This window comes from Papaver somniferum, chromosome 4 (assembly GCF_003573695.1).
Source record: "Papaver somniferum cultivar HN1 chromosome 4, ASM357369v1, whole genome shotgun sequence".
Lineage (NCBI taxonomy): Eukaryota > Viridiplantae > Streptophyta > Magnoliopsida > Ranunculales > Papaveraceae > Papaver > Papaver somniferum.
Window position 1 is genome coordinate 97,436,923 of NC_039361.1, and position 24,570 is coordinate 97,461,492.

Here is a 24,570-nt window from a genome sequence, read left to right on the forward strand (position 1 = left end):
GGCAGGTTGGAAGCGAATTCACTTAACCTATGCAGGCAGAACCATCATGATCAAGCATGTCCTTGGGCTCATACCTCCGCACTATATGGCGACATCCCTGATACCTAAGAAGGTGCTGGAAAGACTTACCATAACTATGAGAAACTTCTGGTGGGGCCATGCTAGAGAGGTAAGGAAAACCCACTTTATCAACTGGAAACAATTTGAAAAAGCAAAAGATGTAGGTGGGTTAGGAATTTGAACTCTGTAACACTTAAATAGAGCCATGATTGCTAAATTTGTCTGGAAATTCCTAGAAAATGATGATTGTCTGTGGTGTCAGCTTATGAGGGCTAAATATCTCCAAAAAGACAACTTCTGGGAAATGACGAAACCCCAAAAATGTTCCTCTACATGGTCTGCTATGTTAGGCTGCAGAAGTGAGATGAAGGAAGGGTGTTGCTGGGAAGTTGGTAATGGAGAGAAGATACATATCAAGAATGACCCTTGGATTCCGAAACTTCATAACAGGAGGCCTATCCCCAATTTTCTTTCAACAGAGAAGCCTGTTTTAGTTAGTGAACTTATCCTACAGAACCCTCCAAGGTGGGATATAAACAAACTCCAGCTATGCTTCCATTCGCATGAAGTCGAGACTATATTGGATATCCACTTACCTAACATCAGCGAAGAAGGGACTGAGGGTAAATTACTTTGGCTTCACCATCCTAATGGGGTCTTTACAGCAAAATCCTTCATCAAAACTTTAAATGATAGAGCTCCTTCTTATTCTCATTATGGTAATACTGAACATATACCTTGGAAGAAATTTTGGCAGGTAAAAATTTTGGCACCCAATCTTCAAATATTTGCTTGGAGAATTCTTAATAATGGTATTGCAGTTGGTAGCAGGATGATGACATACTGCAAAGATATTAATACAGAGTGCAGGATGTGTAATGGTGTTGTTGAAACTTTGGAACACTTGTTCCTATACTGCCATGTATCTCAAGCTGTTCTTTTTGCTTCTCACCTGACTCTCAGAATTGATGCAAGCCTAAATCTTTCAGTTCACCACTATATCAAGAGTTGGTTATTAGAATGTGGAAACTACTCAAAGTTAAAAATGGGGATTTGTCTGTTCTGGAGTATATGGAAGACCAGGAATAACATAGTCTTCAACAAAGGAAATGTGCATATTCAGAAAATGCTTCAAGAGGCTTGTTACTGGTTCCACCGTGATACCAACATTCAAGACGATACCACTCTGCCTTCTGAACAAGACTTACTAGACTCTGCCAAGACTGTTTGGTCTCCTCCCACTCAGTCAAAAATGAAAATAAATTTTGATGGTGCTGCTGGAATTAGAGGGTTCGCATGCGCGGCAGTGGAAAGGAACTACAATTGTGAGTTTAATGGGTGTCAGACACAAGTATTCACATTCAGCACCCCTGTAGAAGCTGAAGCTCATGGTGCTTTGGTGGGAATTGAGCTTGCCATCAGCAAGGCTATAAGGCACATTATCATTGAAGGTGATTCACTCACTGTGATCAATTCTCTCAGGTACAATAATTTCCCAGTCCCTTGACGTATTAAGAATACTATTGGAAAAATCAAAGACAAGCTAGGGAACTTTACGTCTGTTGATTTTAACTTTATCGAAAAGAAAGCCAATTTTATGGCTCACTCCTTAGCAGCTTATGCTGTTCGGAACCAACTGCCTAATCAGTGGTTAACCTCTCCTCCTTCTTGTATTACTCACTTGTTTAGTGAGGATTCTTCTTCTTAGTTTTTGTTTTTTTTGTTGGTTTTTGTTTTTAACTTTCAAAATAAAAAATAAAATAAAATAATAATAATAATAATAATAATAATAATAATAATAGTGGCTCGGCAGTTTCTATACTCTGTAGAGAAAAGCATTAGTGGAGTTCACCCAAGGCAGTCACACATGTGCTAAGGAGAAATGATACTTGGGTTTTGTTTGAAACCAATTTGTTTCCAGCAGAGTTGCACATTCTTTCTCTAGGTCATGATATTATCAGTTTCTCTAACCTAGTTTCCTGCCGTTGCACGAGGGACCAGCCACGGGTTTGATGGGTTTCACGGAGGTCAGATCAAGTGCATCCTCAGTTCAATTAGCCGCTGCGAGCAATAGGTGACAACCACAGCCAAGGATGGGATCTGAGGCTGTTAATTAAACGAGTTCTGGTGGCCGTACCGGTGGGATTTTGGGGCTGAGAACGAGTTGTTTTGTAGCTGAGTTCATATGGGTTCTTGGCCTGAGTTTGAGGCTGAATTGGGTTAAAAATACTGAGCAGTTGATAGAGTTTCAAGACTAGTTGAACCAGGGAAGATGATAATGGTGTTGCTGCTGATATTTGAGTAATAATTGGATGAGAAACTGAACTAATTGGTTTTTGATCGTTATGGCTGAATGGGTTTACTGTGAATTGAATTTGTAGGAATTTGGGTGAGTTTGGAAGCTGTAGAAGTCTCGATGCTAAAGCAAGAAGAGAATTACACATCAGATGTTCGAATAAAGTTCTGTCACCATCTTCTTGTCAACTAAAAATCTGTCTAAAATGGGTTGTTGCTGCAATGGTTTGTGTTGGCATTTAACAGGTTCTGGCGTCTATAATGGGTAGATTGAGATGAGTTCCAGCAGCTGGTAAGACAAGGAAGAGCTAGGTACAGAGATGACTAGGAAATGTGGAGTTTTGAGTGAGTTTGGCTGTTGGATTTAGCCGAGAAGGTCACTGGAAGGAGGTTACTGTGAAGCTGGTTGACCGTGGATTAGATGGGTCTTGGTGTTCGAATTTGTTTATGTTCTTGAGATGAATTTCAGTTGTAGAACGTGTGCTGTTATGGGTCTATGGGGTTGAAGATTTCAAGGCAGGGAAAGGAAGGAGGGATGGCTTGAACTAGTGTTGTTGACATGGATCAATGGCAGTCTGAACTGATGTGATTTAGCAGATGAACGAAGGTGATTTGGAGGAAGATTTCTGCAGTTCAGATAAGCAAGAAATTTAATTGAGAACGAGTAGTTCAAGGCTGATGTCATATGGGTTTGTATGGATACCATAATGGCTTGAATTTGTGGTTGTATTTTGGGTTTGTTTTGTGCAGCCGCAACAGCCAACACAGGGGACTTGTGGCCATTGGTTAATGTGGTCATTGAAAGGGGTTGTCACAAATTTTCGATGCCCTGGTTCAGTAGTCATGCTGGGTACAGTGACCTGTGGATTCAAGCCAAGTTGTGGGTCTATTTTCCTGCCGAGAAGTTAGCTAAGATTCAGCTGAACCAAGGGGAAAAGCTATATAGGGGAACCCTAAAAACTTCAACAGGGATCTATCTCGACATCACCAGGAAGTTTTGCCGCAGCTGTTCCAGGAATCTTAAGACGAGTTCCAGTGATTACCAACAATACCTAACTTCCAGAAGTAGTACAGCAGCAACTCTGGTTTGCTGCCTGGTTTTTCCTAAACTTCTGAGTTTCTTTTAAATATCTTAAGCCATATACTTTATTGTTAAGAACTTATGACTATGAGTAGCTAAGTTATCTTTTGATTAGGGCGAAGCCCGGAATATGAACTCGTTGATAAGAAATGGTTTCTTCTTTCGCAATTATTTTCGTTATTGTTTGATTTCTAACATGCTAATAATGCTTATGAGTTATGTGTTAATTGTTTAAGTTCGAAATTGATGATTAATTCATATTTATATTGCTAGTTTAGAACTTCTTCGACCCGTAATTGTCTAGAAACTATAAACACAAGTAGCGATATATGGGTATTGATGATGGGACTTTGTTAAGTACCCTATGTAGAAATTGACACTATTAGGTGATTCAAGCTTTTGGATTCATCACTAGGAGCAAACTTATCTCACAAAACTTAGAGCATTTGTCTAAGTCACACCTAGAGAGCGTATTTCTAGGAAACTTGGCAAGTAGAATCCGGTAGTCGAGCGCTTCCGTATCCGGTGAGCTTAGGAGATAATAACGGGATAGTTGAGCGTACTATTATCCTAGGGTTGTTAGTAACGAGATAATCCAAAGAACGTAGTTTCATATCAATTTGATTTATATTCCGTGGCCGAGAATGAACCTTTAATCAATTCCATTTCATATTTGAATACAACTTTACAATTTCCAGAATTTTTACAACAAAATCTTCTTTGCTAAGAGTAATTTCATAACAACTTTTACTTCATACCTCCCTTGGGACGAATCTGCTTTCATTATATTACTTGCTAGTGTAAAGAAAAGTAGAAAAATATTATTTGCGAGTTGACACCTCGTCAAATCCCGACACTACTTTTTGGTGTGTCCTAGTCGCAAACTAGAGTTGTCCTCTTCCAAAAACCCTTCTAGGATATAGCGACTACAAAGACTTCACAGGGATTCGTGAAGGAAGGTCCAGCTATCTTTATCTTGATAGCTCGAGTATCCTGATCTTGATCGATTGTTGATCTTGCTCTATCAATCAAGATTGATAGAAATCATCATAGTTCTCTTCGTCTCAGACTTTGTTGATTCCACAAGTTTAATACTTGTGAGGTGAATAATAATTTCGGCTGCTCTTCGGGAAGCATAAGTCCGGATTTTGAGGCTAGATAGACTTTGTATATTGCTTTCGATTTCCAGTCTCACCTAGATCTACGATAAAAAAGGAAATCACACATATAGGCTTATCTGTGAGAGGAAGATTGGTTTAAAGTCTTCAATTGAGTTGAATCACCTCTTAGGCTGTAAAGGACGTCAGCTAACGGAATCAATTGCGCGGAGTTCTGCTGGGATTCAAGAGGCGTAAGGAGCGCGACTGTAACTGAATTGTTGTGAGGGTTTGATTCGCTCTCAACTATACTCCAATGCAAAGTTAATTGGTAGTATCTTATTGTTTGTAGCGGCTTAATACAGTTTCGTGTTCAATCTGGACTAAGTCCCGGGGTTTTTCTGCATTCGCAGTTTCCTCGTTAACAAAATTTCTGGTGTCTTTGTTATTTATTTTTCCGCATTATATTGTTTATCTTTATAATTGAAATATCACAGGTTGTACGTTAATCAATCAAAGTATATACATCCATACTTGTTTGTTGGATACGACTTGATTGATACTTGGAAATTGATCTTTGAAATCTCCCAAGTACTCTCACACGTAAATCAGGTTCACGGACTTGTCTCTGTAAACTTTCTGATTGTGGGAGAAAGAGACATAACTCTGAATATTATTCCTTAGTTGAGATTCATTAAGTTGAACTCTCGAAATTATATTTAATTTTTTCCATACAGGTTGCCTAAGAAAGAGTTGGTGGTGTATTTTGGTACCCCCACTTTTCAAAAATCACACTCCATCCGTACATGTACTTTCTGTACCTCGGAAGGTCATGATCTGAAATGGTGTTTCAAGTACAAAGAAAAAGTAAGATATGTCAACCAATTACAATGGTAGGTTGATCGTTTGACCAACGTGCTTCAACTATTCCAAAAGTCAAGTCAATTCGAAGTTAGTGATTTTATACCTTATTCTCCCAGAAGTTCTAATAATTTTAAGGGAAAGGATAAAACTAAAGGAAGGAAAAGAAGTAGATATAAACGATCAAGAAATATGGAAGTTGACAAGTCCGTACAAGAATATAGTGGTGAGCTTACTAATGCTCACCTCAACACAACTTGATTGTGTTGAAAAATGCATTATTGTCTCATGTGCCCATTGAAGAGACAAGATTTGTGCATACCAAGGGCTTTCAAACAAACTATTCTTAATTTGTGTCTTGAATGTTATTACTTAAAGTTTCTTGTTCTTTATGTTTATTTTGTGTAATAAGGTGGGGCTTTAGTATTATGAATCTCTTTGTCAATTTTAGCAATTAATAAAAGAAGAATAAAAAGCATTCATCTATGATTATTGAGCATCCGCTCCATTGAGATGAGTCTAGTATATGGGTTACATATCCTGTTTGGGTTTTGACCAAGTTCCGAAACTAGAATGTCAAACTATTCTCCATGTACCTGAAAATCAAATCATTCTATGACTTGGTGTTACCGCATCATTAATAGTGAGTTTGAAATGTAATGACTCGATGTGAGTATTAATAATCTTATGATTCCAGTATAAATTTTTCCATGTCTACATGACTCCTAAGCAAGAGACAAGAATAGGATCCATGGGAATTTCTACATAACTTGCAAAAAGTAACGTATACGCTCTTTGGAAAAACTTATCTAATCACCTTATTGATATTTAAACATAAAAAATTTGGCATTAGTTGATGGGGTATTCATACATTCATGGGACACATATTTTACCCCAATTAACACCATCACTATTCTCTAAATTTCAAGTAATAATGCATGTTGAAAAGATATCTCCTTGCGCAAACTTGACGAAAGGCTAGTATTCGTATTTTACTTTTCATGTTTGAAGTTCCTCATATTTGGTAATTTTCCTTCATCTATTCCCATTCTATTTTTGGAATTCTTCCAAATATTTGCTATTGGAGTCCGATGTGTATATGTGTAGTTCATGAAAATTCTAAAATCACACCCTTGAGAAATATTATGGAGCCTCTAAGAAAACTTTCTTATAATGAGACTTGTATTCCTATGATTATTAATAACCTCACAACTTCGAAGGAAGATGAAAAATCCTACCCTAAGGTAAAAGATTCATTCTTTAAAAGGAAGTACAATAATATGAAAAATCCAAGATCAAACTGATCCAACCATCAAATATTTGCAACCCTTCTTGAAGAATTTAAGAATATTAAGGCGGAAGTGCAGTCCCTAAAAAGGAATTTTGTAGAAATCTCTCAAAGTTCAAGAAGCACTTGTCACACAGCAGGATGTTATGCTTGAAGGATGCAAAACCATCAATCATGAAACTTATGTTTCAATGCCTTTGACTGTCAATGAGTTCTCATTGTTACCTTTCTAGTGAACTCCTTCTAAGAATTTATTCTTATTGTTTTAAGGAGGAAAAACTAACCTTTGAAGTGATTTATTTATGTTTCCGTATTAAGTACTTCAGATTTATCATCTATCAATTATTGAAGTTTAGTTAGGTAAATTTTATTTTGATGATGCAATAACTAGTCGTTATCGATTATTTTGTATATTGCTTATTTTGGGAAATTTGTTCTTTGCTATCATGTTTCTGGTAATTGGAACAAATATCTCATATGTTCTCATAGGTTAAGATCTTAACTTTTTATTTTCCTAATTATGTGAATATATTGCAGGATTCCATAAGATGGTCTTAATCAATGTTTTATCTCTTGGAATCAGTATCCGGCAAGGATTAAGAATGAGACTTTAATCCGTATGTTTGTAGATGGCTCGGGAAAATGTAATTATTATGTGAGTCATATCCTCAAATTATGTTCTTTGGTAACTGGCCTAAAGAATAATTTTTGACGATGTTATTTTTCTCACGGACGTGATGTTTCTTGATGCCTCTAACTTTAAAACCATTATTTTTAACTTTTTTGTTCGTAACCGGCGAGAAGAGAAAAAAGTATTTTTGGCAAGGATTAAGAATGAGACTTGTAAATTTTTAATGTCCAAGAATACCTTCTCTTGTTGTTAGAGAAAGGACGCTCATGTTGTTATCTTGAGAATGACATCAAATGGGAGAAATTTCAGTTTTGGAACTTGTGCTTAATTGTTATATCTTTGTGGGGAGTGCGGTTGTGGAATTATTAGGATATGATTGTACCTTTATATCTCCTTGACGAGGATGTGGTAGGTCTCTAAACAGTACCTACAATTGTACTAACTGCAAGTACACAACGTCGGGTCTGTAAACAGGGTAAGTACGAGTCGATCCTCAGGGACAAGGTGGATGTAGAGTTAATTACATGGTTTACTTATACTGATTTCAAACAAAGTAGTAACACAAAGGTTTGTTTTGTTGGGTGTCGATACGACAAGGAAGTGATTGAATATTAAAACAGAATGTAAAGCAAGATGCAAGAGAAGATTGTAAACAAGTAGATGAGAGGTACTAGGGTGGTTGAATCCACCTCCTAACCCTTGCTAAGTCAGTTCAGTTTCAACATTATTCTTGTCCCTTGTAATGGACACCAGTCAAGATGCAAGTCTGTTGTTTATCCAGGGTAGTATCAAGTGGAAGGCCTAATATCAACTAAGGTAACTAATCCCTAGCATAAGCTGTCTTCTTACAACACAACTCATCACAGATTAGTTTAGTCTCTTAAGCATGAGTTTAAGCACAATATAGAGTTATTCTATCTACCTATGCTGCATAGCAAACAAGAGGTGAAAACAATATACTGCAACACAATGATTAAACCATTCCTAATTCAGTTTAAGCTCAACAAGAATAATTATCAAAACATGAATAACCTAGCATCAAATTAAGGGTTTCATCTAAACCCTAGTAAGAGTATTTAGAATATGATGAACAAGATGAAAACACAATTATATTAAAACTAGATGATCCAGCTAATCTTGGATGGTTACAACACATCACAACAATCCCTATTTATACACAAAATTTCTCTCAATTCACCTTCAGTTCGACATCTAATAGTGACCCACTTACCCAAAATGCGTTTTCTGAAAATTTATATCTTCAATTTATCTCTGCAAGCTTACTTTCCAGCTAACCCTAATATTATCTCTCTCAATCCTACCTTCTAGGGTTACTGTTTCTGATAAGGCAGAAGATAAGATGGAGAGAGATAAAGAGTAATAATTTGATTGTGTTTATGGAGGCGTCTGTGAACAGAGATGCTCGGGGGGATGAATCTGATGGAGAAGGCTGCAAGTGGTGTTGTAGAGGATGAAGAGAAGAAATGGAGATGGTTTTGGTTCTGTTCGATTAAGGGATGAAATAGAGGTTGTTTCGGTGTTGGGAGGATGCTTTAGATGTTGATGTACCATGTAGAGAAGCCGTTGGATGCTTAGCAGCTAAATCTAATATGATGGCTCAAGATGGAAACGGGTTTGAGTATTAAATCTTGGGTTTTGTCTGTTGGAAGATCTTCTTCTAAGCCCACATCTTCTTCAAAGCTAATATCTCAAGCCTGCTTCCAGTTTTGGGTCTTGCAAACAACATTCCTCACTTTCGGAAGAGGTGCAAACAATATTCTTCACTGCCTTCTGGCGGGAGATTTCTTGTCCCTCTTTCGTTGTCATCAATTATCTGCTTATTTTTGCCTCTCTATTCATCCAAGTTTATTTAGTACCTAAAAACACAAAATTAATTAGTACAAGTATTTATTCTTGAAAATACAGAATTTGGGATAATATATGATTTTAAAGCGCAAAAGATGAGTTAATTGCCAATAAAAAGGTGTAGAAACATGAAATATTTGGCACTCATAAAATACCCCCAAACCTGAATTTTACTTGTCCTCAAGTGAAACAGAAAATAAGAAATCCTAACTATACCACTGTCGCTGGTCTCTCGAATGCATTTAGCGTATGCACTAAGCCTTTAAACCCCTAGGTGTCCCTAGTGGACGAGTTGTAGTCTCGTAAAGGCCTACCAGAATTGTACCCACAAAACCTTCTCCACCTTCAGAGCGTAATACAGTCTCAAGCATCCAAGGAGCTATGAGGAAATAGAGTTTCTGCATGCTAATAATAAAAAGTTAGAAATACCAAAAGAACGCATTCTCATCCTTAAGAGTTGAGCGAGAAGTAACCATACCATATGAAAGAATTTGGGTTCGAGAGTGATCACAAGCCTTGACTTTTTCCTCACCAGTAGGATTTTATGATAATTGCACTCAAAAAGACCGCTTTTCTAGTCCCTCATGTGTGCAGGCAGGAATAAAGAGTGAAATCCTGCACACGTTGAATGGTGGAAAGGAAGACCTTCCGAAATAATTTCTAAAGACTCCACAAAAGTGTGGGAATAAGAATCTTTTTCTGATGATCTCTAAGAAAGGAAATCAACCATTAGCAAGGATGGGAGTACTCACTTACCTTCACATTCAATCGGCAATCAACACCACTCTCACAGCATCCATAGAAACGTCTTCCATCTTCCGTCTTTGGTCTTCAACTGTTGATGATGAACTTCGTAGAGTCTTGACAATTTTTAATTCTTCGTTTCAATTTCCTTGTTGCTTGAAACTTCCTCTTAAGTTCTTAATTCTTTCATCTTTACCACGATGTTTATAAAACAAAACTAAAAAAAAAACTACAATAATAAAGATTTTATTTTTTATTTTTTTTGTACTCCAAGGGCCTAGCATGATGACGACTCTGCCCTTAGGTTAATCATTTTTTTTCTTTTTTTATTTTTTTTTTCTTTTTTTTTTGATAAAATACAACCTGAAAATAATACAACGAAATAAATAATGAAACTACCAAAGCCATGGCTGAAGGACTTTATCACTCAATTCTTCACAACTTATATTGTCTTGATTTTATGAACTTCACTACTTCTCATCTTTTTCTGTTTTCTTTACTCTTGTAAGATAAGTCTTCAACTCGTATATAAAATTCTTCTCTTTGTACTATTTTACTTTGAATATGAACTTCTTGCTCGTCTTTGTGTTGTTGCATATGAACCTCAGACTATTTTAATCTTTCTTCATAAAATCTAGCGTCGCTCTGCTCGTTGATGAAGATGTGTTTCTATGGATCTGTTGATGTTGTCGAGAAAGAGAATTGTGCTAACTGCAAATCAAACTACAAGAAGGAGTTTTTATCTTTAGACGTCATCCTCATGATTGAAAAAATTAGCACTCAAGAGATCAAAAATAGTGCTGAAAGTGGTACTAAGTTGGGTAGCTCACCATTCCTACCCGGAATTGACGTACGGTGACACACACTCTAAAAGGACTTTTTAGATAGTCACAAAAATGAAGATTGGTGCCTCTCTTGATGTAAAATAGATAGTCTCCACTAATGGTGATCACAACTCTAGTACCAAATAACTTTGCTGCACCTAATTTGCCCACCGGCATGGTTAAATCCGACTTTAAACCTCAGACAAACAAGAAACCCGTTTGTGTTCTCCAGTACTTCCAAGTTCAGTTATTTCGGTAAGATTCTCTATGTAAACATAGCTAGAAGCATGCTAGTGACTCTAAGATCTCTAAAAGTTGGAGGTTTTATGCAAATATTTACAACAAATTTTGAAGATTTTTATTTTATTTTTAATTGCAAAAGACTAAAAACTCTACATACAAAATATTCCCCGAAACCTAAATCGAACATTGTCCTCAATGTTTCAACATATGATCAGAATTACTGCAACATACCAGGAGAACAATGCATATTAGATTTAAATGAAAGAGGTTACCAGATGTGAAAAGGATGGTGCTAAAATGAATGAATGCTTTGAAAGCAAACAACATGAGCGCAGGGAAAAAAGTTTGGTTAGCACACATAAAAACTATACAAAAGGAAGAAGAGAAAGGGGCAGAAAATGGAGTTTTAGTCCATATGTATGTACACAGGTGAACCAGTTTAGTCCACATAAACAGGGTCTTCCAAGTCAGTGGTCTCAACTTCTGGTGGAAGATGTTCCAGAAATGGCTTTAATCTCTGACCATTGACTTTGAAAATATTCTTGTTAGTTACATCTTCGAGTTCCACTGCTCCATGAGGGAATATTGCGCGCACCAAGAATGGGCATGTCCATCCAGACCGCAATTTACCTGGAAAAAGATGCAGACGAGAGTTGTACAATAGAACTTTTTGGCCAGGTGTGAAAGACTTGCGCAGAATGCGTTTGTCATGGAACACCTTCATTCTATGTTTGTACATTTTGGCACTATCATAAGCAGCATTTCTTAGCTCTTCTAACTCGTTGAGTTGAAGTTTCCTTTGGGTACTAGACTTATCAAGATCAAAGTTCAACTTCTTAATAGCCCAGTATGCACGATGTTCTAACTCTATAGGTAGGTGACAAGGTTTACCATACACAAGTCGATAAGGGGACATGCTAATAGGAGTTTTGTATGCAGTTATATAAGCCCATAAAGCATCATTTAAACGTAAGACCAATCTTTCCTAGTTGGATTAACAGTCTTTTCAAGGATGTGCTTAATTTCCCTATAAGAAACTTCTACTTGGCCACTGGTCTGAGGATGGTATGGTGCTGCAACCTTATGGGTGATTCCATACTTGCGCATAAGTGATTCAAAAGGTCTACTGCAAAAATGAGTATCAGCATCACTGATTATTGCTCTAGGGGTTCCAAAACGAGAGAAAATGTTTTCTTTAAGAAAAGAAAGAACTACTTTATAGTCATTTGTTTTGGAGGCAATGGCTTCTACCCACTTAGAGACATAATCAACGGCGACAAGAATGTAAAACTTACTTCAGAGTTAGGAAAAGGACCCATGAAATCAATACCCCATACATCAAACAACTCAATAATAAAAATAGGTTGTAAGGGAATCATGTTTCTTCTTGAGATACTTCCTAATTTCGGCCATCGGTCACAAGTAACACAAAAGGCATGACTGTCTTTAAACAATGATGGCCAATAGAAACCACTCTGCAAGATACTTGCAGCAGTTTTCTTGGCACTAAAGTGGTCTCTACATGCATGGTCATGACAGAAAGAGATGACATCTCTTTGTTCAGAATTGGGGACACATATCCTAATGAGTTGGTCATGACAGAAAGAGATGACATCTCTTTCTACCTGTAGCAAGGTAGTTAACAATATCAGCAAAACAATGCATTTCAGACACAAGCATCAACTGTTCGTCAGGGAATGATTCTCTAATGAGCAAAGATTCATCAACAGACTTAACATTTAGCCTAGACAAGTGGTCAGCTACAACATTTTCTGACCCTTTCTTATCTCGAATTTCGAGAGTAAACTCTTGTAACAAGAGTATCCATCGAATTAGACGAGCCTTGGCATCTTTTTTAGACAAAAGATATTTCAATGCAGCATGGTCATAATATATGATGACTTTAGATCCTATCAAATAAGATCTAAACTTATCCAACGCAAACACAACAGCTAGCAATTCTTTCTCAGTGGTTGAATAATTCAGCTGAGCATCATTGAGTGTTTTACTAGCATAGTAGATCACATATGGGAGTTTGTCTACTCGCTAACCTAAAACAGCACCAACAACACAGTCAGATGCATCACACATAATTTCAAATGGCAAGGTCCAGTCGGGTGGTCTGATTATAGGGGAAGATGTGAGAAGAGCTTTCAATTTCTCCCATGCTTCCTTAAAAGCGTCATCAAAGACAAATGCAATATCTTTTGAAAGAAGACTACACAAGGGTCTTGAAATTTTACTAAAGTCTTTGATGAATCGACGGTAAAAACCGGCATGGCCCAAGAATGATCTTATCTCCCTCACAGAGCAAGGTTGAGGCAAGTGTTTAATGAGATCAACTTTTGTTTTATTTACTTTTATGACTTTTTCATAAATGATATGCCCTAGAATAATGCCTGAGTTAACCATGAAATGACATTTTTCCCAATTCAAAACCAAATTCTTTTCTTTACATCGAATCAGCACAAGAGTAAGATGATGCAAGCATTCATCGAAAGACGACCCAAAGACAGAAAAATCATCCATGAAGATTTCAAGAAATTTATCTACCATATCAGAAAAAATGTTCATCATGCAACGTTCAAAAGTAGCAGGTGCGTTACACAACCCAAAAGGCATGCATCGATAAGCAAATGTACCATAAGGACAGGTAAATGTGGTTTTCTGTTGGTCTTCGGGTGCTATGTGAATCTGGTTATAACCCGAATAGCCATCTAAGAAGCAATAGTGACTATGTCTTGACAACCTTTCTAGCATTTGGTCAATGAAAAGAAGGGAAAATTGATCTTTTCTTGTCACCGTGTTCAACTTGCTATAGTCAATACAGAATCGCCACCCTGTGGTTACGCGAGTAGGGACTAGTTCATTCATTTCATTTTGAACTACGGTAATTCCAGACTTTTTGGGCACAACTTGAATGGGACTGACCCATTTGCTATTTGAAATTGGGTATATGATAGTCGCATCAAGCAGTTTCAGAATCTCACCTTTCACAACGTCTCTCATATTAGGATCAAGTCTCATTTGCATTTCCCTACATGGTTTCGTATTTTCTTCAATATTTATATGATGCATGCAAATTGTGGGACTTATACCTTTAAGGTCTGAGATGGTCCAACCTAAGGCGTCTTTATGCTCTTTAAGCACTTCTAAAAGTTTGCTTTCTTGTTACATGTCTAAACATGATGCAATAATAACATGAAAAGTATCAGAAGAACCTAAGAATGCATATTTCAAAGTGTCAGACAATGGATTCAAATCAAGTTTAGGTGGTTCGACAAGAGGTGGGGCAGAGTTGGAGTCAGAGAGCGGAAGTGATTCCACTACAGTCTGCCATTTACCAATATCCATGAGCAGGACAGATTCAAGCAAAGAATGAACTTCACTAATATACTCAGAATCAAAAAGATCTAAGTCAAAATTATCTAAACATGCTTGCAAAGGATCCACAGACAAGATGTCAGGCAAAGAGTCTTGGATCCGGCTCTCAATCATGTGAATCTCATGCAATTCATTATCATCCAAATCCATGGGTTATTGACTAACATTAAAAACATTTAATTCCATGGTCATGTTACCAAAATATAATTTCATCACACCATTACCACAATTTATGATAGCATTAGACGTCGCCAAGAAGGGACGTCCTAAAATGACAGGAATATGGTTGTCTGGGTTTTGCACATGTTGAGTGTCTGACACAATGAAGTCCACAGGGAAGTAAAATTTATTAACCTTGATTAACACATCTTCAACAATACCACGAGGGATTTTGACAGATCTATCCGCTAATTGTAGCGTAACAGGGGTGGGTTTCATCTCCCCAAGACCTAACTGCACATACACAGAGTATGGCGATAAGTTTACACTTGCTCCTAAGTCTAGTAAAGCTTTTTCGACCTTACGGTTTCCTATAATGCACGAGATTGTTGGACAACCTGGGTCTCTAAACTTAGTAGGGATCTTGTTTTGAATAAGGAACTTACCTGCTCGGTGAGAAATGCACGCTTATGCACATGGAGCTTTTGCTTTTCTGTGCATACATCTTTCAAGAATTTAGCATAAGCAGGTATCTGCCTGATTGCCCCGAGAAATGGAATGTTTATGTTGACTCGTTTAAACATTTCCAATATCTCATTGTATTAGTTTCCCACCTTTTTCTGCTGCACCAACCTTTGTGGAAATGGAGCAACTGGCATCTTACATGGCAAAGAAATATTCACATCAGCAGAACTTTTAGATTTATCAACATGCTCAGATTCATTTTCTACAATATGTGTTTTCTGTGGAGTATTGTGCAAAGGTGAGTCTGACTCAGATTTACTTGTACGTGGTATGCCTACATTATTTTCAACAACCCTACCACTTCGGAGAGTGGTGACAGTATTCACTTGGTTATGTGGGGGCTTATTACAAGCAGACGTACTTGCCTGAAATGCACTCTTAGGATTCTGTCGAGGTTGACTAGGGAGGTTACCCTTTTCTCTCTCATTGAGTGCATCACAAATTTGACCCAGTTTCAGTTCTAGACTCGCAAGTCTCTGATCCTTTAACTTTTGATATTGCAACAGATTTTCATTCATTTGATTCACACCATATCGAAACTAGGCCTTTTCTCAACATGGTACTGGGTGTGTGATTTTACTTGGGGGTTTCTAGGATATGAATATCCTTGGTTGTTACCTGACGTACCCCCTTGCACAGGTCCTTTAGACCATGAAAAATTGGGGTGGTTCCTCCACCCTGGGTTATAGGTCCGAGAATAAGGATTGTTCTCATGTTTTTGGTACAAAGCATTGTCCTGTTCAAGTATAGACTCTTTAATTTCATGCAATTTAGGACAGTTTTCATCTAGATGTTCTGAGCTATTACAGAAAAAACACATGGACATTTCTACCTGATTACATGAGACAGATACATTAGGTTTATCACCCTTTTGAAGCTCTAAACTGTGCAGTCTTCTAATCACAGATGCCATTTTCGCATTAATTTCAAAATCAGACTCTATCCTATGAATACCAGTTCTATTGACAGTTTTCCTAGGTTCTCTAATGGTCTCCCATTGCTGAGTTTTCTCGGCAACTTCATGCAGAAAGGCCCACGACTCGTCGTCACTTTTATCAGTAAACTCACTATTGCACATAGACCCAACCATGGTTCGAGTAGCGAAATCCAACCCTTCATAAAGAATTGTTGATAATCTCCACTGCTCGAAAACATGATGGGGACACTGAAGTAACAAATCATTAAACCCTTCTAGGTATTTGGATAATGTTTCACCATCCAGTTGCAGAAAACTGTTTATACTCTGACGAATGGTGGTTGTTTTGTGATTTGGGAAGAACTTTTTGAAAAAACTCTTTCGTAAGTTCTTCTCAGGTTCTAATGGACTGAGGTCTCAGAGCATACAACCAAGATTTAGCTTTCTCCTTCAACGAGAATGGAAACAGACACAGTTTCAGGGTCTCTTCTGTCATTTGATTGAACTTCAGAGTCCCACAAATCTCCTCAAAATCTCTAACATGGTGATAAGGGTTCAGCATCAACCCCTTGAAACACAAGGAACATATGTGTTGTGCTCGCCTTCAACTCAAACTGATCCGCAGTTGCGGGTAGAACAATGCACGAGGGATGACTTGTCCTCGTTGGGTACATGTGGTCCTTGAGACTACGGGGTTGGTTCAATTACTCACTCATTGTCTCTGTTTAGTCAGGTCTGACTACAGGTTCGTTTACTAGAACAATGGGTATTTCTACAATGTCCTCTTGATTGATCCTAACAAGTCGATTAGTTTCGTCTCTAAAAGACACAATCATAGCCTAGCTTGCATACCAATCAACATGTTATAAAAAACGGACAACCAGGACAATTACAATTCAATGTTCACGAGAATCAAAAGCTAATTCATGCATTCAAAACCAATATGCTGTACAGACTAGATAGTACACAACAGATTCAGCAGATGTGTGCTCGCAAACACAAAATTTTGTAGAGATCAAGAGATGCACAAAGAAAAATAGTTTTAACGAGAGGATATGGTAGTTGACTGAAATAGTAATACCATTCACATTCAAGGTTCAGAAATGATACCGCCGGTAAAGTACCGGGTGTAGGCATGACAACAAATTGTCCTGCTCCTCTTCCTCCTTTGGCTTGGTTCCCGCAACAGTATTACAGGCACCTGGTGAGCTCAAAGACTAACTTCAGTACCCAGAAATATGTATGAAAGCACGAAACAATGAGAGTAACTTTAGTGCAGATAGCTCATAAACTAGGATGTTACAGCAAGGTTATTACTGCAATCCGCATTGATGAACTAACAAAAAAAAATCAAAAGAAGGCACTGAACAGGACAAGATGGAACTGACGATGCGAATATAGACAGGTTGTGAATGGAAAAAGACAAGAGAGATATGCAAAATGCTTGGACTAATATATTTACAGGGGAATGAGTTGCAGATGAAAATGTTATGTTTTACGGATTTTCCTAAACTAAGTCTAAGTTATGCTATAGACAATCTACAGGTGGGAAATAAGATGCAACTAAGTACAAAATAAAATAAAATGAAATACTTAAAATTTACAGATGACCCTAGACTAACTTAAGTTAAGCTAAAGATGAAATAACCATACTACAGACACAAGTTTTAGTGCATAAAAATTAACAAAATGCAACTAGCCAGGGAAATATAAAATATGTCATGAGAACGTGCTTTGGAGATGGCCCACCATGGGGCCACCATTATGTGTAGAATATTCGAGTGGCTGACCCACTGTTTAAACATTATTAAATTAAGTAGCTGACTCACCAAACTAGGATAGGTATAAGTCTAAGAAGAAAATGTAATTCCAACACGTACTGTATTAAGTGTCTTTATTTGTTTCACTCATACCCTTTGGACTTGGCTATATATAGCCCTATCAGTGATGTAGAAAGATGATGATGAAGAGCGAAATAAAAATTCTCTTTTCTCTTCAAACTTCTTTCTTATATTTTGCTTGAATGTGATGTACATGCCGATGTGTATTCGTGTGGCTTTAGTTGGCAGTGCAAATGATTAGCTGAATAGTCATTTCCTATCACAATTATAACACGTTATAGCACGAATTGCTCGATAGCTACGGTGTGTTCGGTTGATCTATCAGAGGAGACGGGAGCAATATCTATAACTTGCGGAAATGATTATTTTTCTTTCTTCAATTCTTTATGTTTTATGTTCATTAAATATGATCTTAACTTTGTACTTACCTATATTATTTTTGTTGTGGTCAGGATATTATAACGGATTAAAGTTTCGATTTGTACAATTAAATTGAACTTTATCCTAATTAAGGCGCATATATATATCAACGTGATATATATTTTAATTTGTAATTGTTGGTAAGTATGGGATGGTGAGTATCGCAACTCCGTGAACTTTGTCAATTTTCTTTATCATTCTATTATGGTACTAACGGTTTTAATACCGGTAAAGCGAGAAATTGTCGCATCCCTGAAGGATAACGTACATTTGATTTTCTAAGCTTTGATAATCTCCAGAAATTTTGAAATAGTTCCACCAGAAGATGGAACGTCGTGTGGCATAATATGGGTACAAAATGTGTGTTCCGCTATCCCGTTGGTCCCAGAAGTGACTCGTTAAAAAAGTGCTAGCTGTTTCTATCAGCGGTCCCTGAAGCGACCAACTAGACAACTTTGTCATAGACAGTTTATCCATTTGCGCACTTGTAAACTTATATTTTCTTGACCTTGAAGGTGACGAAGTTGGAGATTTGTTGATATTATATTAGTACCATATGTGTTTTGATGTTTATCCTTTGTTTTAAGTTTTGTTTATTTTCTTTCCTTATTTTTGTCAGTAATGGATTTCAGAAGCAATCCATGAAATGTTGTCGACTCTAGAAGCAGTCCAACATATATTTTGTGCCTTCCTGTAATAATCCAAAATTTATGGGTTCCAGCGGTAATCCATAAATTAGGCTCCAGAAGTGGTCTACCGAAATTTTTGGATTTCAGGAATAACCATAAAATTTTGGGTTCCCGAAATAGCCCATGGTTACCAAATGTTTTTGTTGATGACTTTACTATTTTTCTCTCATCTATCTTTGCCAAAGGATATGGATTCCAGAAGTAATCTATCCAATAAAGATATGGATGATGGAGATATTTGTCTCAAAACAAGGGAACAACAAACACAAATTTTTCAAACCATTTCTGTAACCTTGTAGAGGTTTTGGGAAATGTGAAATTCCATTTCGGGTTCGAATAATATGATAGACGGCTCCGGAAGAGCGTGTATCATTTTGGTGGTACAACAGTCATCTTTATTAACGCCTTATAATATTCCGGATTCCTGAAAAATCTGTTGAGTTTTTGAAAATATCTGGCGTTACCACCTTGAAATGATAAACGAGCATTTTTATGGAGTATTTTGTTTTTGTGCCAGAAGCACATCGTAAAGAAACGTAAGGCTCTCTTATATGGGGTATGTCATAGGATAATTCGAATAGTCGAGTTCCATGTTGTCATTAGCCAGAAGTTTAATGACCCTTGAATTATTCATGCTCAGGCATGATCAGTATGGACACTAAAGTTCTACCAAGATGAGTAGACGATTCAAAATGCTCATGGACATACTTTACAGAACCTGAAGCTTCTATTAGATAAGGATGTAAAATTGTGTAATTGGTCCCTGAAACAATTAGTTGTTAAATTGCATTAACATTAACATTATGGTAACGCGTTGCTGAATCACCAACATTAACTCCTAGAAAGGATTCAAGGTGGAAATTGCAGGACTTATTTACCATGCAATGTGGACAATTATTTCAATACTTTAATGTATTGATAGACACATCTACTAGATGGTCTCTTGTTATATTAACACGTAATGTTAGAATTTGCCGAACTGTTTGTGCAAATATTGTGGTTGCAGAGACTCTCCAGTTAAGTAGTTATGTTGGTGGTAAATTGATAGGTTTTGATGCTTTGCCTCCAGTTGGTGTTATATCGAGCATATAGTTAGCACATGTGCGCACTCGACATGGTCTAGTTGAGTTCTTTGTTTAAGAATCTTTAGTTTATTGCTCGACCAACTATTTACCATCAATTATATCTTTGGAAGCAACCTTACAACTTACGTATTTTTTCCATAACGTCACCTAGCTATATATGTTGGTTTAGATTCATAAGACATTTAAAACCATGTGCTGGTAATGTCTTATTGAAGATGAGACTGTATTCCCGCCGTTAGGGGAAGGAAGTAAGCCGTCGAAAAGGAACGACGTGAAAGTCTCATCTCTTGTCGAGCCTGCAGCTATTTTTGGGATACTTTTTGTGTAGTTAAATTAAAACCCAAAAACTATCATGAGCAGAATTGCCTTTGAAAATCAGGCAAATATGGAACCAAAAGTTTCCAGAAATGAGATAGTAATGTTTCTGCCATGATCAGGAAAACTAAAATGCCACCATAAGTTGGCATGGCAACCCGCCACCAGAAGTTTGGCAAGAGTAGGGTTGATAACCTTAAAGGTTCTCCCACTTCAGTCAGGGGGAGAAACGTCACCATAAAAGGATGGTGCAAATTATGATAACCTAAAAGGTTTTCCCGCCTTAACCAGGGGGAGAAAGACTGCCACCTGAAGATGGAACGTATTATGTCGACAAATTTAAGGACTTCTCCCTTGAAGTCATAAAGATGACAGACACCACCTAAAGGTTGCAGTAAGCAATGTCGACAATTCAACAGGTTATCTGATTAAGTATTTATCATGATCAAACAAAGTTTGGCTGCCGCTAGATATTGGCGTGAAACTATCTCAGTTTGTTTTCTCACACCAAGATATTGGATGTAATTGAGGTGTTGGAGATTACTCATGATTAAAAAAAATAACTGCAGTAGCTCTGGGAAAATATTGTTCGTCACTTGCTTGAGGATGCAGACACGGGAAGTTGTCTCAGCAGGTTAAATCATGCATCTCGCAGTGACGAAGTCGTGTGTTAAAACACGCTTGAGGCCTGAATAACTGCCTCATATATGCCTCTTAAAAGAGAATCCAATCACTTTTCTAATATGCAGTGCTCTTGAAGAGAGACTACAGATAGTGCTCGTGGAGACTATCAGAATGTGATCAACATTCTCTAAGTTTGAAACTCTTTATTGAAGATGAGGATATAATAAAGCCCCTGAAGTGACGCTGGTACCAGTTTGTGAAATTTTCTTGAATATGCATGCAATAGAGAATGTGTTAGATCGTATATGATTGTCGATTACTGTTTACAATAGTGGTTGTGTACCCCTGTGCAGAGGAACATTGACATTGTGATTGGTAGGCATATGACATATTACCTCAAACTAAGGTAGAAGATGGAATCTCTTTAAAAAGCGCAAAAGTTCGGATCCGACTCACCGTAAAATTGTGAGGCCTGAAAATTACAGGTTGGTGTTTGAGATTAATCGCAGAGAGAATAATATTATCGTTTTAAGTGCAATTGAGGGTTTCCCGCTGAACCCCAGGATTGGTTCTGTAAAACTAAAGGTATTCTCCTAATATTTATGCACCTTAGCGTGGTAGTCTCTGAAGGACTCTAATTGCATCTTGCTTTGTGATTATATTTGAGACTTTGAAGGATTTGACTTTTCCTAGACCAGGCAGCCACCTGACTTTGTGAATTACATCAGGTTTGAAATTTAGTCATAATCACCATCTTGAAGAGGAGAAATTTATGAATAATCCTTGTGTATTTTATGTTCTTGGTATAAGGTTAAAATTCGGATGACATGATGATATCATTTTTGGCCTCTGAAAGAACCCTTAGTAGCGCTAAAATCCACGCTTTAACTAGATTTTTGAGATCTCGCTGAAATCGAAATATTTGCTCGACCTGAAGTTCGAGGACATGCTAGCATAATAAAACTTGCCTGTATATACCAGAGTATCTAGTTTTGATACTCGTAATACTTATCGTGCTTCTAAATTAGCACCATTACTGGGAAGTGATCGATCTATCTGATACGTACGTTAAATTTATGGTCCAGAAGTACCATATATGGATATAATGCATGCATTATCTTGTGTTTTCTAACTTTTGTTTTGCAGGTTATACTTTTAGATACTGAAGTTGATTCTACGGTATTTATGAGTTTACAAAAGGCATTTCATTGTTATGCCTGAAGTTAAAGCGGAAAATAAATTGGTGTGCAATGGACTGAGGATTTAAATGCGAGGTGTACAATAGCGATTGTGCACCCAACGCAAGACCTGCATTCAATCCTCCATAAACTGCAAATGGTAAAGCGGTTTTCTGAAGGCTATATAATGTTTGCACCACCAGCCGCTTTAAGAAGTCATGTTTCAGGGGGGTAAACTCGTAGAATCTTTGGCAGGACTAAAACGCGTTGTACTCTTTTTCCTTCGCCAATGTTTTGTTCCGTTGGGTTTTCCTTGTCAAGGTTTTAACGAGGCAGCATATGCGTGTTCAACACCATTATCGGGCGACGTCCGTTGTACTCTTTTCCTTTGGTCTGGTTTTGTCCCACGTGGTTTTTCAGACGAGGTTTTTTAACGAGGCAACATTAGCATTGACGTCAGCATTATTATGAACTTTGTTCACTCAGGTTTTGTCCCAAGTGGTTTTCCTGGTGCGGGCATTCAGATTTTGTCCCAAGTGGTTTTCCTGGTGCGGGTGTCCAGGTGTTGTCCCAAGTGGTTTTCCTGACGCAGTTCTGTCAAAGAAAATATTTTGTGGCGGCGACCACCCTCATTCTAAGCTCAGGTTTTGTCCTAAATGGTTTTCCTGACGCAACTTTGACAGAGGAAGCATTTCATGGTGGTGATCAAGCTCACTCCAAGTTCAGGTTGTTCCTAAATGGTTTTCCTGACACGATTTCGGCGACAGGAGAAAATGTGTGACTACCATCATCACTTTGAAGCTACCGATGTTGTACTCTTTCTCCTTCGACTGGATTTTGTCCCACTAGATTTTACCGGCAAAATTTTAACGAGGCAACGTTCTTAGAAATGGTGGTCCAAGGGGGAGTGTTATGAGAACGTGCTTTGGAGATGGTCCATCATGGGGCCACCATTATGTGTAGAATATTCTGGTGGCTGACCCACTGTTTAAACATTATTAAATTAAGTAGCTGACTCACCAAACTAGGATAGGTATAAGTCTAAGAAGGAAATGTAATTCCAACACGTACTGTATTACGTGTCTTTATTTGTTTCACTCATACCCTTTGGACTTGGCTATATATAGCCCTATCAGTGATGTAGAAAGATGATGATGAAGAGCGAAATAAAAATTCCCTTTTCTCTTCGAACTTCTTTCTTATATTTTGATTGAATGTGATGTACATGCACATGTGTATTCATGTGGCTTTAGTTGGCAGTGCAAATGATTAGCTGAATAGTCATTTCCTATAACAATTATAACAAAATAGTGGATGCCTGCAGATTGTAATAGTCTAACAATTCCTAGCTAAAACGTGAAATGGAATAAAACAACTATTAATATGCTACTACTAAAAACTGAAAACTACAAGTATAAAAGGCAAATGGTAAAGGACAGAAACCTCGTTTTAATACTACTGATGGAGACACAACAATATGCAATTCTATATTATCACATTTAATAAGGTCACGTACTACTAAAGTGTACGTGCTGGAAACAAAACTTAAGAAGCTACAAGACAAATGCTATATTACCACACTAGAACAGACAGTATGAAACGTGCCGCAACAATAAAGATGGTTTATGTTATAATGTACAAAGATGAAAAAGATGCTGCACATGCAATCTACTGGGATCAGTACGGGCAGTTTTTTTTTTTTTTTTTTTTTTTTTTTTTTTTTTATAAAAACATGAAACAAAGGTATAGCTAAGAATTGCATGACTGAGAATTTGCAAGCTACATCAACTAATAAACCAACTAAGCTACAACTACAATACAAGGCTAATATGCAGTTTTATATAGATAGATGCGTTGACAAATTAAATTATACTAACAACATGAAAATAGAAAATTCTAAACACATATATACCGGATTATAGTAAAAACCAGTAAAGTTACATTATAGATCAACTACACCCCGGCAGCGGCGTCAAAAATTTGGTAGGTCTCTAAACAGTACCTACAATTGTACTAACTGTAAGTATATAGCGTCGGGTCTGTAAACAGGGTAGGTACGAGTCGATCCTCAGGGACAAGGTGGATATAGAGTTGATTACAGGGTTTACTTATAGTGATTTCAAGCAACGTAGTAACACAAAGGGTTGTTTTGTTGGGTGTCGATACGACAAGGCAGTGATTGAATATTAAAACAGAATGTAAAGCAAGATGCAAGAGCAGATTGTAAACAAGTAGATGAGAGGTACTGGGGTGGTTGAATCCACCTCCTAACCCTTGCTTAGTCAGTTCAGTTTCAACATTATTCTTGTCCCTTGTAATGGACACCAGTCAAGATGCAAGTCTGTCGTTTATCCAGGGTAGTCTCAAGTGGAAGGCCTAATATCAACTAAGGTAACTAATCCCAAGCATAAGCTGTCTTCTTATAGCACAACTCATCACATATT

At 37.4% G+C, this 24,570-nt stretch overlaps 2 protein-coding genes across 2 annotated transcripts; one reads left to right on the forward strand and one right to left on the reverse strand.

Moving 5' to 3' along the window:
* Positions 1 to 364: 364 nt before the first annotated feature.
* Positions 365 to 3,264, forward strand: LOC113272861. The gene is made up of 3 exons (XM_026522655.1): positions 365 to 1,542; positions 2,442 to 2,580; positions 3,106 to 3,264. Exons 1-3 carry the CDS (start codon positions 365 to 367, stop codon positions 3,262 to 3,264), a joined length of 1,476 nt encoding a protein of 491 aa, XP_026378440.1.
* An 11,263-nt stretch (positions 3,265 to 14,527) lies between these two features.
* On the reverse strand, positions 14,528 to 16,148 carry LOC113272863. The gene is made up of 4 exons (XM_026522656.1): positions 15,639 to 16,148; positions 15,167 to 15,546; positions 14,980 to 15,070; positions 14,528 to 14,827 (listed from the first exon to the last, which is right to left on the reverse strand). The coding sequence occupies exons 1-4, from the start codon at positions 16,146 to 16,148 to the stop codon at positions 14,528 to 14,530; spliced, it is 1,281 nt and encodes a 426-aa protein (XP_026378441.1).
* Positions 16,149 to 24,570: the final 8,422 nt, after the last annotated feature.

What these genes read in the sequence shown, in the direction of transcription:
- LOC113272863 (XM_026522656.1), bottom strand. Translation starts at nt 16,148, where the DNA reads ATGGTTGGGTCTATGTGCAATAGTGAGTTTACTGATAAAAGTGACGAC. An exon ending in CATATCCTAGAAACCCCCAA is followed by an intron (nt 15,547 to 15,638) that starts GTAAAATCACAC and finishes CAATATCAAAAG; the next exon opens with TTAAAGGATCAGAGACTTGC. An exon ending in GTGCATTTCTCACCGAGCAG is followed by an intron (nt 14,828 to 14,979) that starts GTAAGTTCCTTA and finishes GTGTATGTGCAG; the next exon opens with TTAGGTCTTGGGGAGATGAA.
- LOC113272861 (XM_026522655.1), top strand. Translation starts at nt 365, where the DNA reads ATGACGAAACCCCAAAAATGTTCCTCTACATGGTCTGCTATGTTAGGC. An exon ending in ACTGTGATCAATTCTCTCAG is followed by an intron (nt 1,543 to 2,441) that starts GTACAATAATTT and finishes TTGAATTTGTAG; the next exon opens with GAATTTGGGTGAGTTTGGAA. An exon ending in AATGGGTTGTTGCTGCAATG is followed by an intron (nt 2,581 to 3,105) that starts GTTTGTGTTGGC and finishes TGTTTTGTGCAG; the next exon opens with CCGCAACAGCCAACACAGGG.